Source organism: Phacochoerus africanus, chromosome 8, assembly GCF_016906955.1.
Source record: "Phacochoerus africanus isolate WHEZ1 chromosome 8, ROS_Pafr_v1, whole genome shotgun sequence".
NCBI classification, from domain to species: Eukaryota; Metazoa; Chordata; class Mammalia; order Artiodactyla; family Suidae; genus Phacochoerus; species Phacochoerus africanus.
Genome location: NC_062551.1, coordinates 71406773 through 71422428, shown reverse-complemented (window position 1 = coordinate 71422428; position 15656 = coordinate 71406773). Strand labels below are relative to the sequence as shown.

At 55.2% G+C, this 15656-nt stretch overlaps 1 protein-coding gene across 1 annotated transcript; it reads left to right on the top strand.

Annotated features, from left to right (window-relative positions):
• The first annotated feature begins 49 nt into the window (after positions 1-49).
• Positions 50-6604, top strand: FBXO2 (F-box protein 2). Its single transcript, XM_047791790.1, has 6 exons — positions 50-153; positions 3526-3882; positions 4314-4443; positions 4532-4627; positions 5820-5955; positions 6163-6604. The coding sequence occupies exons 1-6, from the start codon at positions 132-134 to the stop codon at positions 6295-6297; spliced, it is 876 nt and encodes a 291-aa protein (XP_047647746.1). The 5' UTR covers positions 50-131; the 3' UTR covers positions 6298-6604.
• The last annotated feature ends 9052 nt before the right edge of the window (positions 6605-15656 follow it).

Genomic DNA, 15656 nt, shown 5'->3' with positions numbered 1-15656 from the left:
AAGAGGCGCGGCCGGCGGGGACCCGACCCAGACGCGGGCAGCGCCTGGACTCGCCGCCGCCGCCGCCGCGGGACTCGGACAGCCCCGCAGTGCTTCGGCTCCTCCTCCTCTCGCGACCGCCCTCCGCAGCGATGGACGGAGACGGTGACCCAGGTAGCCGCTGCGGCCGGATCCACTCGCTTAACCCAGGAGGGGAGACCGGGGCAGGCGGGCGAGTACTGCAGAGAGGGGACATCAGAGACCGAGACCCCTGGCCCCCTCACCACCTCCCGCCCCGACCCAGCACGGCACACTTTCACCCAAGCAAAGCCCTTGAGACAGTCTCAAAAGAGCACAGCCCTGTCTGCGGGAGGCCCCAAGAGATGGCAGGCAAGGAGGGAGACCCAGGAAATAGTATACGAATAATGCCACGTTCCTGCCTCCTCGCAGCTTCCCGAGGGTTTGTCCCGCGGGGTCTGGAACCCATCTGGCATGCAATAAGCCACAAGCCTTTTTCTTCCATCAGCTTCTTCCGTTTGCCAACTCTGGCCCCTGAGTTGCCTAAATCCCAGTGGATTTCTTGGGGTTACTAGCCTCTCCCCATCCCATCCTAGCCTTCCTCCTGGGATCCGTTGTCTGGAGGGGCTGTCCTTTATTTGGGTGACTGCGTGCCCAGTGGGGACCCGGGAGGGCTGGGGGCATCGCCTGTAGTCAATGCTCCGGTTTTTGAGACTGCCCAGTCATCTCCTCTGGTACCAAAGGCCCCCTGCCTCCCTGCTGGGCCTGTAGGGGTTGTCTGCTGAGTCAGGGTGGGAAAGAGAGCTGCTCCAGCATCCCCGCACTCCCTGCTCACCAGACCTACCTGAGAGTGGCCATTGCTTGGGGAGGCAGAGGTAACAGACTGATGCTCACGCAGGTACCCGAGCCCTCCGCCCCGCCCCCCAGCCCTGAAAATCCTAGCTCCTTCGGCCCCTGCTCCCAATCTGTGGCCCCTTTGCCACACCCTTTATAGGGCCCCAGAGTGGGTTCCTGCTTTTTCCCAGGGCCAAGTGAATCAGCCTTGGAGGCAGCTTCCAGGGGCCAGATAACTTCCCGAAGGCAACAATGTAGGGAGTTGTGTGAGCTTGAGAGGGGGTGGGGGGCCCTGTAATTAGATCTGGGGCCTTGAATGCCAGGCCTGGGGCCAGGAGAGGGGACCGGGCGAGGTGCACCTTTCGGGGGAGCATCAGGTGTCCACCAGGGCAGGACAGGGCAGGGCAGGGCAGGGCAGGGCAGGGGGAGGGGTGGAGAGGTGAGGACACTGAGCCCAACTCCCCAGAGAGCTGTGGGCAGCAGGATGGGCAGGTGACGTGGCTCCAGGGCAGGCATTTTCCCCTCTGCCTTTCCACTGCTCTGCCCTGCGACTTGGGAGCAGCCAGTAAGCCTCTCTGGGCCTCAGTTTCTTCCTTGCACAGGGAAGGATAAAGCCCCACATCTTAAAGATGTGGCCAAAAAGAAAAACCAAAATGCAAATAATGAAAGGAACTGTGTTGAATAATGAGTCACTAAATAAGATTTACTGAGGACTCACTATGTGCTCTGGGCTCCAAAGAGGTAAACCCTGATCCGGCTCTCAGGGCCCTGGCCACGTGGGGAGGGGGAGAAAAGCTGCACGTGAGGAGGTGAAGGGTAGGCCGGCCGGGCCCTGTCCACACTCAGACTTGGGTCTAGGCCTTACCTGCTCCTGCCCCCATGCCTGGTCTGTTTCCACCAGCACCTCGGCTTCCCAGGGCCCAGCCCTTAGGAACCCCTCATCCTAGGTCTGAGAGCAGTGGCTTCCCTCTCACCCAGAATGGCCCTGTCTCCTCCCCACTGTCTCCCCCTCCTCCAGGGACACTGGGCACTCGGTATCTGCTTACTCAAGGCTTCAGTGGCCCAGCCGAGGCCAGCCAGGATCCAGGAGACAGTCCAGCTCACAGCTCCTGACATCTGTCCTTTTCCTTATAAACTGAAATGTCCTTGCCCCTCTCGGGAGCTGAACATCAGCACTGAATGGTCTGTACAGGGATTAGGCCCATTTTATAGATAAGGAAGCTGAGGACCAGGGATAGGAAAAAGGAGGGAAGAAATCTTCCTTCACGAGCACTTATTTCAACTCCCTGTTGGATGTGGCATATGGAGATTCCCAGGCTATGGGTCCAGATGCAGCTCACCTGCCAGCCTACGCCCCAGCCCCAGTCACACAGGATCCAAGCTGCGTCTGTGACCTATACCACAGCTCACGGAAACGCCGGATCCTTAACCCACTGAGCGAGGCCAGGGATCAAACCCGCCACCTCATGGTTCCTAGTCGGATTCGGTTCTGCTGGGCCACAACGGGAACTCCCCCATGTTCTCTTCTTATGACCTCCCTCCCCTGTCCCCAAGCCCCCGTGCTCCTTCCCTTCAGGCCTCAGATCCCCATGTCCCCTAGCAGTGTGATGTTTGGCAAGTCACTCCACATCTCTGAGCCAGAGCATTTTCATCTGCAAAATCAAAATCCTAAACCAACAAGCTGTTTTTGTTTCCTTTTTTGTCTTTTATCTTTTCTTTTTTTAGGGCCACACCTGCGGCATATGTTGGTTCCCAGGCTAGGGGTAGAATCAGAGCTACAGCTACCAGCCTACGTCACAGCCACAGCCATGCAGGATCCGAGCTACGTGTGTGACCTACACCACAGCTCAGTGCAATGCCAGATCCTTAACCCATTGAGCAAGGCCAGGGATTGAACCTACAACCTCATGGTTCCTAGTCAGATTTGTTTCCACGGTGCCACCACGGGAACTCCACGAGCTGTTTTTCTCTAGGGTGTGGTGGTTAAAAAGTGGCTCTGGAGCCAGGCTGCCTGGGTTCAGATCCAGGTTCCAACCATTCGTTTGGGTCGTTTTATTTCTCTGTGCCTCAGTTTCCTCATCAGTGAAATAGGGACAGTAAGAGGGATAACCTCGAAGAGATGCATCCTCACATCTCTTTAAAGAGTAAATAACATTACAGTGCTTAGAACAGTGCCTAACTCTTGCTAAGTGTCCAATACACAGTAGCTGGTGATAGTGTGCCAGGCAGGGTGCCAGGTGCCAGGCACTGTGGGAGTGAAGTGGTGAGTTTCCCAGACCTGGTTCCTGCAGTTCCTTCGTGGGGGAAAGAGGTGTTTATAAACCACCCCCTGTGAGTTGAGGGGATGTAACTGAGGAAGTCCAGGAGGGCTCCCCTGAGGAGGTGAGGGAGCAGGGATCTTAAGAGGGTGGTTGAGAGGGCTAAGGGACTTCATGTATTAATAATGTCATCAGTTACTGCTATGGGCTCACGTATGGGGTTTACCCGCCCTGCAGGGGACACTGGGGCCTCTGAGGCCACTCTTCAGATGCGGGGCTGCGCTGTGGCCCCGGTTTCTGGTCACGGAATCGCTGGCCCCCAGCTGCGGGTTGTGCAAGCGTGGGTGGGGGGCGGATGCCAGACGCACCGCGGTTGTGGGGCGCGGCGTGGGACGGTCTGGGACAGCCGCCCCCGCCCCATTCTGCCCGCCCTTAGAGAGCGTGTGCCAGCCGGAGGAGGCAAGCCCGGAGGAGCAGAAGGAGGCGTGCACGGAGGAGGCGGGTGCCGAGGACGAGGGGGAGGAGGAGGAGGCGGCGTACCTGGATGAGCTGCCCGAGCCGCTGCTGCTGCGCGTGCTGGCCGAGCTGCCGGCGGCCCAGCTGGTGCAGGCCTGCCGCCTGGTGTGCCTGCGCTGGAAGGAGCTGGTGGACGGCGCCCCCCTGTGGCTGCTCAAGTGCCAGCAGGAGGGGCTGGTGCCCGAGGGCGGCACCGAGGACGAGCGCGACCACTGGCAGCAGTTCTACTTCCTGAGCAAGAGGAGGCGCAACCTGCTGCGCAACCCATGCGGGGAAGGTGAGCCGTCACGCCCTGTTACCCCGGCCTGGGGGGGCTCAACTTCCCCTTCTGCACAGTGGGCCGTAACAAAGCCTTGATAAAGCGCCTGGCGCGGTGCTTAGCACAGAGTAACCCCCATCATACCGTAGTATTATCTTCCTGTCCTGCTCCTGGGGTGGGGGTGGGAAGTGCCACTCTCCCAGGTCGTTCCATCCCTAGGAGCTGGGGCAAGACAGGCCCCATGGGGGACCCTCCCAAGGGGGAGAGAGGATCCGGACACAAACCGGAAGTGCTCACCATTTGTCCCCACCATCATTTGCCCACCGCAACCCTGTTCAAGTACCATGTTCGCCCTGTTCTCCTCTCCTCCCAAGATAGGGGCACAGGCCGGCCCCGCCACGCCCTTGCGGGGACTGGGTGACGTGCGTGTGGTTGTCGTGTCCCCACAGAGGACTTGGAGGGCTGGAGCGATGTGGAGCACGGTGGCGACGGCTGGAGGGTGGAGGAGCTGCCTGGAGACTCTGGTCTGGAATTCATCCATGATGAGAGCGTCAAGAAGTACTTCGCCTCCTCCTTTGAGTAAGGACACGGGGGATGGAGCTCAAGGGGGGCGAGGGGGCCTCCACTCCTTCCTAACCGCCCCCCCCCCCCCCGCCCGGTTCCCCAGGTGGTGTCGCAAAGCGCAGGTCGTTGACCTGCAGGCTGAGGGCTACTGGGAGGAGCTGCTGGACACCACTCAGCCGGCCATCGTGGTGAAGGACTGGTGAGTGGCCTTGGGGGAAGGAGAACGGGGCTGGGGGCAAACAGGAGATGGCTGCCCTGCCTCAGGGACCACTGCCTTGAAACCCGGGGCTCGGGTTTTCAGAAGGTGGAAAGCCACCTCCCCTCCTGAGTTTAATTTTTTTCCCCAAAGTCAAAACTTTATTATAAAATGGGTTATAGATATAAATGTAAGAAGTAAAACCATAAAGCATTCAGGAGAAGATAATTTGGTGGAGTTCCTGTTGGGGCGCAGCAGCGGAAACGAATCCGACTAGGAACCATGAGGTTGCAGGTTCCATCCCTGGCCTCGCTCAGTGGGTTAAGGATCTGGCGTTACTGTGAGCTGCAGTGTAGGTCGCAGACGCGGCTCAGATCTGGCGTTGCTGCGGCTCTGGCTAGGCCGACAGCAACAGCTCTGATTCGACCCCTAGCCTGGGAACCTCCATATGCCCTGGATGCAGCCCTAAAAGGACAAAACACATAAATAAATAATTTGGACTTTTGAGTTAGGAGAAGATTTTTTAGGTAAGATACCCAAAGTATAATCCATAAAAGATAAAACTGGTAAATTAGCCTTCATCAAATTAAAAGCTTCTGCTCTCTGAAAGACACTGTTTCCTCCTGAGGTGGTTGTTGTTGTTTTTCTTTCTTAAGGCCGCACTTGTGGCACATGGAGGTTCCCAGGCTAGGGGTGCAATCGGAGCTACAGCTGCTGGCCTACACCACAGCCACAGCAACGCCAGATCTGAGCCGCCTATTCGACCTACACCACAGCTCAGGGCAACGCCGGATCCTTAACCCACTGAGTGAGGCCAGGGATGGAACCTGCATCCTCATGGATGCTAGTCAGATTCATTTCTGCTGTGCCATGACAGGAACTCCTCCTCCTGAGTGTTAAATGTTGGCAAGTTTTATTTGTGTGTGTGTGTATGTTTCAATGTCTGAGCTCCAAAGAGTGTCTCTGTGGGTTAGCTTTGGTCCCGAGGTTGGGTTTGGCCCAAGTGGGATTTAGTCCTTGGGTTTGGCCATTGGGCGGGTCACTTTCTCCCTCTGGCCTCAGTTTTCTTATCTGTAAAATGGGGACACTGATAGTACTGGCCTGCAGCGTTAACTTCTCCAGCGGGCCGGGCTCGGAGTATCCGCTCAGCAGGGCTGAGGCCTGCTCTGGACCATCGCTCCCTCCCTCGGAGTAGGTACTCTGGCCGCAGAGACGCCGGCTGCCTGTACGAGCTCACGGTGAAGCTGCTGTCGGAGCACGAGGACGTACTGGCCGAGTTCAACAGCGGGCAGGTGGTAGTGCCGCAGGACAACGACGACGGGTGGATTGAGGTGAGCTTGGAGGCGGGGTCGCGGGGCGCTAGGGGGCGGGGCTATTAGAAACCCCGCCCACATCCTGGCTGGATTGGCTGAGAGGCTCAGAGGAGGGACGAGACGCTGAGACATCCAGGGTCTGAGCGCCGGGGTGGGGTGGCTGGAGGAGGCCTCAGGACTCGAGCCTGACCCTCCCTCCCCCTCCCCGCCTCTCCCCACCCCTAGATCTCCCACACCTTCACCGACTACGGGCCTGGCGTCCGCTTCGTTCGCTTCGAGCATGGGGGACAGGACCGCGTCTACTGGAAGGGCTGGTTCGGGGCCCGAGTGACCAACAGCAGCGTGTGGGTAGAGCCCTGAATGACCCATCCTCCAGCCTCCCCCAGCTGACTTGGAGGGGCGGAGGCCCCCGGGGGAGATAGGCCTTAGTTGGTAGCATCCTCACCTGCCCCAGCCCCAAGCACTCCTTTCCTGTCCGGTACTCGAGCCCAGCCCCTACACCGCGAAAGAGGGGTTCTGATGGTATCTGTTTGCATCTAGAAAGTAAGATGAGTGAGGGCCAGGGCCTGGGCTGGGCCCACCGCTGAATCGCCAGCACCTAGCACAGTGCCTGCCACTAAACGGGAGCTCAATAAATGTCTGTCCAAGGAAGGAATGATTGAACAAACGGATGAATGAACACCCCTCCCTTTGCATTCGTCTCTGTCTTCCGAGGGCCCCTGGAAAAATACTTGGTGGGGCTCCAGCTGCTCTGGTTTCCAGGGGCCCTTGGGAGGGTGTGGAGCCAGCAGGCCTGGCCGGACAAAGGCTGGGATTGTGAGGCCAAGGAGCAGGAAGCTGGTCCTGGCGCCTGAATGATACCCAAGCTGCCCAGGAGCCAGAACAGGCTATGTGTGCGCAGGCTGCCCTCCTGACCTCTCTCGATCCCCTTCATTCCCTTCTGAAGGCAGGATAGTAGGTGTGGCAGCATGCCCTCTAGGGGACAGATTCCCTGGGCCCAGGAATGGATGCCAGTGGCTCCGGGTGGGGAATGAGGGGGTGGCAGGGTGCGGAATGAGGGGGTGGCAGGGTGGGGGGCTCAGGAAGAGGCAGCTTAGTGTCCCTCTTCAGTTCATGTCCCCTTCATGCTCTCCTCCATTAGCATCTGGTCTCATCAGTCGTTTTCTAAGCCCTGCGCAGAGGCTGCCCCTACACTGGTTCAAGAGGACAAGCTGAGGAGGGAAGGGTGCGGTGCCAGGCTCTGGGCCAGGCACTTGCTTTGTGGCCTTCCAGCAGCTCTCAAACCCAGCCCCTTCCTAGGCCTCTCAGCTGCTTGTCTTGGGAGTGGTCTAGGGCCTTAAAACACCTGTTCTCTCCAAGAGGGAGGGGCATCTGGTCTCTCAAGTCAAGTCTCCGGGCCCCTCCAGCTTTCCTTTGATTCTGAACCCTGATGGTGACAATTGGCTTGCCAGGTGGGCTTGCCATTTAAGATGGGGCCTACCTGCATTTGTTCATTTGTTCATTCAACCCACCCATGATTCCTGAAGCCCCAGCCTCGGGCCAGGCCCAGTGCAGGGTCCTAAAGTCGCAGGGGCGAGTAAGACACTCCTTGTTCCAGGAAGAGTCACTGGCCTGGCCACATCAAGGAAGGGATCTATCTGGTGTCAAGAAGGCCTCCAGTCTAATGGTGGAGGCGGAGGCCCTGCTCTGGGACCATGCTCAGCTGGCCTGGGAAGACCAATCTGAAGGTGGAGGCCCAGCTCCTTGTCCCATGAGCATCTTGGGTCCTTTCCAGGAGACTTCTCAGTCCAGTGAGAAAGGCATCCTCTACTCCCACCTGAGTTACCATTCAGACAGGGAAGTGAGGCCTTGGCCTGAGGGCCCAGTTTGATGAGGGGCCAGGAAGGAAGAGAATCACCCTGGGAGCTCCCAGGCTGAAATAGAGGAGTAATAAGCAAGGGGATGCTTTGGGGTGGGGGACTAGGATGGGCACGTGGGGAGCCAGATGGGGATGAGCCGGGGGAGGACCAGAGCCCACCCTGGGGCCATGGGAGGAGGGTGGACAGGGAGATACAGTGGGTGTAAGAAGCCAGGAGTCTGGGTCCAGGTGTCAGAAGGACCGTCTGTCAGGGCAGGAATATGGCGCCATGAAAGGGGCAGGTGGGGGAGCTCCCCCCCAGGGGGGGGCATTCAGGAACCAGGCCCACAAGGAGTCTGGGGCTCTGGGCTGGAGATACAGGAGTCGAAGTGTCTGTGGCCAGCAGCCAAAGCCAAGGGCACTGGTGAGAGCTGAGTTCAAGTGTGGAGTGAGGTGGGAAAAGGCCCAGGGAAACCTCAGCCCCTGGGGCCATGACGGGGGAGACAGAGCAGCCACGGAGGTGGGTGCAAGCCCAGTAAGGCCACCCCCAGCCAACTGCCTGCTTGCAGAAGAAGGAGCCAGAAGCTGAGAAGCCAGATTCTCTCACCAGGGCATGGGGCACACAGAGGAGATCTGAGGGGCTCGGATAATGGGGTGGTCCAGACTCTCCCTGCGGGTCTGTCACTGGAGGGACAGCCGGATACACTGGTGGTGTTTCGCTGGGGAAGACAGACAGTGTCTCAGGGGTCATCCAAGTTCTGACCTGGGGGGTGGGGGTGGCTGCAAGGCTCACAGCGGACAGGGCATGTCCTGTCATGTCACCCCACTTGGATGCGGGGGAAGCGGGGGCAGGGGCCTCATCACCGCCTTCTACACATGAGACCGAGGATAAGAGACTTTCCTGGCATGGGGCACAGAGTAACTGGAGAAGCACAAGTTCAGATCCAGGGGCCTTTGGCTCCGAAGAGCATGCGCGGAACCCCTCAGCTTTACCGTCCCTACTCCAGAGGGCGGAGCCAGGCGGTTTGGGAAAATTTACAGCCAGAGGAGGCGGGTATCAGCTTCCTTCAGGGTGAAACCTAGACGGTGTCCAGCAGGGGGCGCCTCAGAGCCCTTGAGGAGTGTGGAAGCCGGAGAAGGTGGACAGGTTGCACCGCGCTCAAAGGCACCAGAACGCGGTAGAGAGAGGCCTGCCTGACCCTTAAGAGGCTTTTTTTTTGGGGGGTGGGTCTTTTTAGGGCCTCACCTTCGGCATATGGAAGTCCCAGGCTAGGGGTTGAATCGGAGCTGTAGGTGCAGGCCTAAGCCACAGCCACAGCAACATAGGATCCAAGCCACATCTGCGACTTACACCCACAGCTCATGGCAACGCTGGATCCTTAACCCACTGAGTGAGGCCAGGGATCGAACCCGTGTCCTCATAGATACTAGTTGGTTTCGATATCGCCGAGCCACGACAGGAACCCCACGAGGCTTTTTATTTTTTATCTTTTTCCTTTTTTTCGGCCACACCTGCTGCATATGGAATTTCCCAGACGAGGGGTTAAATCAGAGCTGCAGCTGCCGGCCTACACCACAGCCACGGCAATGACGGATCTGAGCCATGTCTGTGACCTACACTGCGGCTTAGGGTAACACTGGATCCTTAATCCACTGATTGGGCCAGGGATCGAACCTGCATCCTCATGCATATTAGTAGGGTTGTTAACCCACCGAACCACAACAGGAATTCCAAGAGCTTTTCTAAGCAATCCATACATTTGAGTGCCTTCTCTCTGCCAGGCAGGGATAAAACAGGTAAGGACTCTGTCCTCCTGGAATATACAGCCTAGATGGAGAAACATAACACAAGCAGCTAAATTAATAATTCCTGACATGATAGAGCACCTAGTATATATGCCAGGTACTATTTCAAGAGCTTTATATATAGTGATTCATCATAATAACCTTATCAAGTGGGAACCATTATTGTTTCCACTTTGCCAGATGAGAGAGCTGAAGCACAGAGAGGTTAAGCAACTTGCCTGAGGCCACACAGCTAGTAAGTTGTGGGACCGGAATTCTATTCAGCCGCTTAGTCACTTGACCCCAATAGCATAGTAAGCAAAGTAGAGAGTGAGGCCAGGAGGTCAAGGTGATCAGGAAGTGACATTTGAATAATGAGAAGAAGCCAGCCATGCTGACATCTGGGAGAAGAACATTGCAGGAGCAGTAAGTGCAAAGGTTCTGAGACGGGAATGAATTTACTTTTTGATCAGAAATGCAGCCAGCGTGGCTGGAGCTTGGTGAGCAAGTGGGAAGGTGGTTTGACATGAGACTGGGGATGTGGGCAGGCAATCCTGAGAGTTTCCTGAGCACCTACTGTGTGCTCTGCCTTACAAGGTGTATAGGCTACCAGGAGCAGATATGCTATCAGTGATCTTTAAGGAAAACCCGTCCCCTCTCTAGCAGGAGCTGATGGGGAGTTAGCCATCGGCAGCTTACAGTCTAGGTGATGAACCCTAATTTCCGAAGAGGAACAAATGGTGATGATGGTGGTGATGAGATAGGTTTGCTGAGGCCTTACTGGTACCAGTTCCTGTGCTAGGCACACAGCCTTGTTTAATCTGCTCAGTGGCCCTCTCTGGTGCATTCAGTTATTCCCATTTTATGGAGGGAAGAGCTAAGACTCAGAGATATTGGCTAACTTGTGCAGGGTCAGATGATGAGTAAGTAGTTGGGCTGGTCTTAGCCATTTCGCTATGGTACCAGGTCCAAGATGGGCACATGCCAGAGGAGGAGGAGTTGGAAATGACAAGGACTGTGGGGCTCCAGGGCTTCTCTGCATATCATTGCCCAAGCAGAGGGAGGGGCAGTAAGCATCTGGGCCATTTCTGTTAAGGGGTCGGGGAGGGTGAGATGTATTTCCTTTTGGATTTCTTGGTGGAGCCTCTATACAACCATTTTATTTATTTATTTATTTATTTATTTATTTACTTATTTACTTATTTATTTGTCTTTTTGCTATTTCTTTGGGCCGCTCCCGCGGCATATGGAGGTTCCCAGGCTAGGGGTCGAATTAGAGCTGTAGCCCCTGGCCTACGCCAGAGCCACAGCAACGCAGGATCCGAGCTGCATCTGCAACCTACACCACAGCTCACGGCAATGCCGGATCTTTAACCCACTGAGCAAGGGCAGGGACCGAACCTGCAACCTCATGGTTCCTAGTCGGATTCGTTAACCACTGCGCCATGACGGGAACTCCCATTTTATTTTATTTTATTGTTTTATTTTATTATTTTATTTTATATTTATTTTTTTTAAGGCCTGCACCTGGGGCATATGGAAGTTCCCAGGCTAGGGGTCGAATCACAGCTGCATCTGCCAGCCTATGACACAGCCAAAGCAATGTGGGATCTGAGCAGTGTCTGTGACGTACACCATAGCTCATGGTAATGCCAGACGCTTAACCCACTGAGCGAGGCCAGGGATCGATCCTGCATCCTCATGGATACTAGTGGAGTTTGTAACCTGCTGAGCCACAATGGAAACTCCTAGTACAACCATTTTTAATGAAAAAAAATAAAAGTCCCTCTTTCCCTTTCTGCTTCCTTTACTTTGTAAATCTGGATTTTCAAATGCATGTTATAATTTACTTGGGGACAGAGAGGCAGGAGGGAAGGAAGGACCAGTTCCTATAAGCACCCCTAGGTGTCAGCATTGTCAAGGGAGTCCCCAGATGGGGCCCATTCTGCCCTGTTTTCTGCAGAGTAAGGGACCTCAGAAGTCAGGATTTGAATCCAAGTCCTGATTTCTTTCCCTTGACTGGGGCTGAAGCTGAGTTTGCAGAGGCAGGGCCTCCTGCCCCACTTTTTGCTGCTCTTATGCCAGAGGCTCCTGAGAAATATTTAGGAGGCTGGGTCCCCAAGGCCTGAACCCTGTAAGACTGGAAAGGACCTATGGTCTCCAGGGGTCTAGCCCCATTTGGGTCTGGGGGCCTAGACCCCCCAGTCTGTCCCCACCTCAGCAGAGCCCCGGGCCTTCCTCATGGCCCCTTTTGCCTGCAGTGAACACAGAACACCGAGGCAGATCCAATCCTGATCTCCTAGTGAGTAATGACTTCGCTATTTTTTCCCCGTAAATTAAACCTAATCTTGTGTTGACTCTGCTGAACAAGGAGAATAATGAAGAAGATTAAGATGAGATGCTATTCATTCTCCTCCAACAAAAGCCAATTAATTGTCAGCAGGATTACCGCCCTGAGCCAGGAGTTGCCAGCTCTGCAGATGGAGCGGGCAGGGCTGGGGGGCATCTCCTAAGGCTTCAGCCGGGGTCTGTTGGTGATGCAGCAGGAAAGATTTCAGTTAGAGGTAAGGAAGAACTGCCTGGATTAGGGAGGGGGCTGGAGCCAAAGACAGGAAGATGAGGAGCCTGGACCCACCCACCCAGGTGATGTCTGTAAGACACAGAGGGAGGCTCTGTGGGGATTCCTGAACCTTGGCCCCTAGCAGGCCTTTGCTCTCTGAGGTCCTGGTCACTCCTGCATCTCCATTCCAGGCCACCTGTCACTCTGCCCTACTTTGCCTCCCATGGAGGATCTCGCTGTGACCTAGCTCAGCCTCATGGGCTCCATCCTGGTCCCTTTTGCTAAAGGAATCTGCATGCAGGGGTACCCAGTCTCCTTCCCACTCTGCTTTCCCTCTTCCCTTCCTCTCCCAGGAATCAGGGAGGCTGCTTGTTCAGGAGGACGAGCATGGCTTTGGAGACAGACACACTTGGATGGTGTCTGGCTTGGCTCCTCATACTTATCGGCGACATGGGACTTGCCGCCCCACCTGCCAACATGCATTGCTGCTCTGAGGAGCCAAAGCCCCCAAGGTTCCAGGCTTGGCACCTGGTTGCCTGCGAGCTTCTCTGTACAAGATGAGAGGCTGGTGGGATGATGGGATTGGGCTGACTGCTGCCTCTGGGGCCACTGTTATTGGGGGCAGGGTGGGGGGAGGGGAACAGGGGGGAGGGGAGGGAGGGAAGATAACCATTTTTTCCTCTCCTACCCTGATGACATTATCTCACTGGCTCCCCTCAGCAGCCCCTGGAGAGGCTTTATTTGGTCATCCCAATTTATGGGTGAGGAAGCCGAGGTTCTGAGAGATGGGTCTCATGGCCAAGGTCACAAAGCTATAAGCTAGGGAGCCAGCTGAGATGAGGCCCGGGTCTAAGGGCCCCCAGTGCTCATGCCCCTCCCCACCTCCACGATGCTTCAGCGCACTCGAAAGGCATTGGAGCCGCACTTGCTAAATGACTGCAACACCCACCAAGTGCTATTTCTGGTCCAGCAAGTCCCTTTTTCAGACTCTCCCACATCTTGGCACCTCCCAGAAGTAAATGGACTGCGTGAGCTTTGCAAAATTCTTCCTGGTAATTCTTGGCCACTCACCTTTCTTACTACTACTATTTAAAACAATTTTTTTTTTCCTTTTTAGGGCTGCACCTGCAGTATACGGAGTTTCTCAGGCTAGGGGTGGAATTGGAGCTGCAGCTGCTGGTCTGCACCACAGCCACAGCAATGTTGGATCCAAGCTGCATCTGTGACCTATACCTCAGCTCACAGTAACGCCAGATCCTCAACTCACTGAGCGAGGCCAGGGATCGAAACCACGTCCTCGTAGATACTAGTCGAGTTCCTTACTGCTGAGCCACCATGGGAGCTCCCCAACTACTATTAACGAAAAACCTCCATCCTGATCTCAGGGCTTGTTTCATTTACTTGCATTGATAAAATTTTGTTCTTTTCTGAGTGTGGCGGGCAGATCCCCAAAGCCACAGTGGCTAGTCCATGACATTCACACCTCCTGTGTACTCACTGTGGGCTAGGTGTGTTCGAAGCACTGTTGGTGCATGGCTCTTGCTAATTCCCCCAGCATACCTGTGTACTATTCTCATTCCTGCTGGAGAGACGGTGACAGAATTGAGGCTCAGGCTCAGTCTTGGCCAAGGTCACACAGCTGGAATCCAGCTGAGGTCTGTCCCACTGCAGAGCTGGGGCTCTCTCAACACCAAGGGGCTTTTCCATGCGACCTTCACGGTGGGTTTCAATCCTATAAGTGGTGGGACTTTTGGAGGAGGGTGAGCCTCCGGGTTTATTGAACCAACAAGATCCTTGTCCCTTGGAGGCTCACAGGCTAAAGGGGGGAACCGCTGGATTTGCAGTAATGACTCTCCCTGCCCGTATGACCTTGGCCGAGTCCACATAACCAGCCAGTGCTTCAGTTTGGTCCTCTGTATAATGGGGCTGATCACAGTTCCTTGCTCGTAGGGTTGTTATGAGAATCAAATGAATTAGTATTTGGAAAGCATTTGGATCAGGGCCTGTGCACAGCAAGTGCTAGGAGGAGTCTGTTAAATAAATAAATGTTAACCAGCAGCTGCAGCTCCAATTTGTTAAATGAATGAATGAATCTGGCAACAATTGTCTGATGGTAACAGGGCTGCAAGGGGGGAACCTGCTGTATTTTGGGAGCCTGGAGGAAGGGCATCTAACTTGGACTTTAATCGGGGGAGGCTTCCTGGAGGAGGCAGTACATGGACTCTTGAGCTAAAGAGTGGTTGGAAGGTCAATTACTTCCCTGGTCAGCCCTTAGCTTCCTGTCCCTTCAGAGGGAGCTGTGGCAGTAACTGGTTTTTCTCCCGGTGCCTTATTGTTGTAATTTATCAATGTACTAAGCACCATAATGTCACCTGCATTCGAATAGAAACCTCTGTCCTCAGGGACCCATGATCAAGGGGGTGGGCAGAGAGGGTCCTGAATCTGCTTCAAGACAGGAGGCAACGATCCTGGAAAGGGTGGGCAGGTGTGGCAAAGTCTCTGCTGGCGCAGGGTGTAGTGAAGCCCTAAAGCCTGCATAAAGACAAAGATGTCTCGGAAAAAAAAAAAAAAAAAAAAGAGGGGAGAAGCAGGCAGGGAAATGATTTTCTCTGCTGGCGTTTCTCGGGGAATTAAATCTTGTTTTTCGTCACCGCCGAGTGGAATAATCCAATATATTAAAGCAGAAGGCCCCCCTCATATTTATTGCTATGACTTTGACCTAACAGTCTCAGGGCTGCATTTGGAATCAGATGGTCCCAAGGAGGGAGAAGGGGAGGGAGGCGTCAAGCCCCCTGGATCGATTACTCTCCACTCCAACACCGGAAAAATGAATTATTCCCCGAAAAGCAGGCTCCTCATCCGATGAATTCTGCACTGCAGAGCTGGTGGAGTTATGTGAAATTGAATTTGGTCTTTGAGAGACATTTAAAACCAGGTGGAGTGTGTGTGTGGTGGGGAGTGTCTGACAGCTGGGTGGAGGGCGGAGGGGCTCTGTCGCCTGTCTGGGGAAGCCCCCTGCTCACAGACCTCTGGGATGAGGGACAAGAGGCAGCTGTCCTGCCTGCCAGAGGGGCCACCTGCGCTCTGCGGGGGTGAGATGTTTTGTTCCCAGCCTGAGGTTCAGAGAGGTGAGGCTGCTTGTCGGGAACCACACAGCGAGCTGGTAACCATGGCAATCTCTTAAGTTTTTGTCCCTTGTCCTGCTGAAAATGACCTCAGTGCCTCCCCTGACCCCTTTCCTCCCATAACCTCAGGGGGAACAAGTTATGGCTGGGAGCTTTTCATTCTGGAGCCCATCCCAAGCTATGTGACTTGGGGCAAGTAGCTTAACCTCTCTGGGTCTCAGTTTCCTGATCCAAAAATGGGGGGGAGGGGGAAACTAAAATCCTTGTACTGGTTGCTACTCTGCCAGCTACCAATGACAGAAATACAATTCAAAGTGGTTTAATGAAAAAGCAAAATTTGGGGCTCACATATACAGAGAAGCCCAGTATCGATTTCTTTCAGGTAAAGCTGGATCCAGAAGATCCAACAGTA

Bases quoted from the DNA above. Each gene is read 5' to 3' on its own strand.
- FBXO2 (XM_047791790.1), top strand. From the start codon at position 132: ATGGACGGAGACGGTGACCCAG. The intron at 154-3,525 runs GTAGCCGCTGCG...GCCCGCCCTTAG, and splicing joins GGACGGAGACGGTGACCCAG to AGAGCGTGTGCCAGCCGGAG. The intron at 5,956-6,162 runs GTGAGCTTGGAG...CCCCACCCCTAG, and splicing joins ACGACGACGGGTGGATTGAG to ATCTCCCACACCTTCACCGA.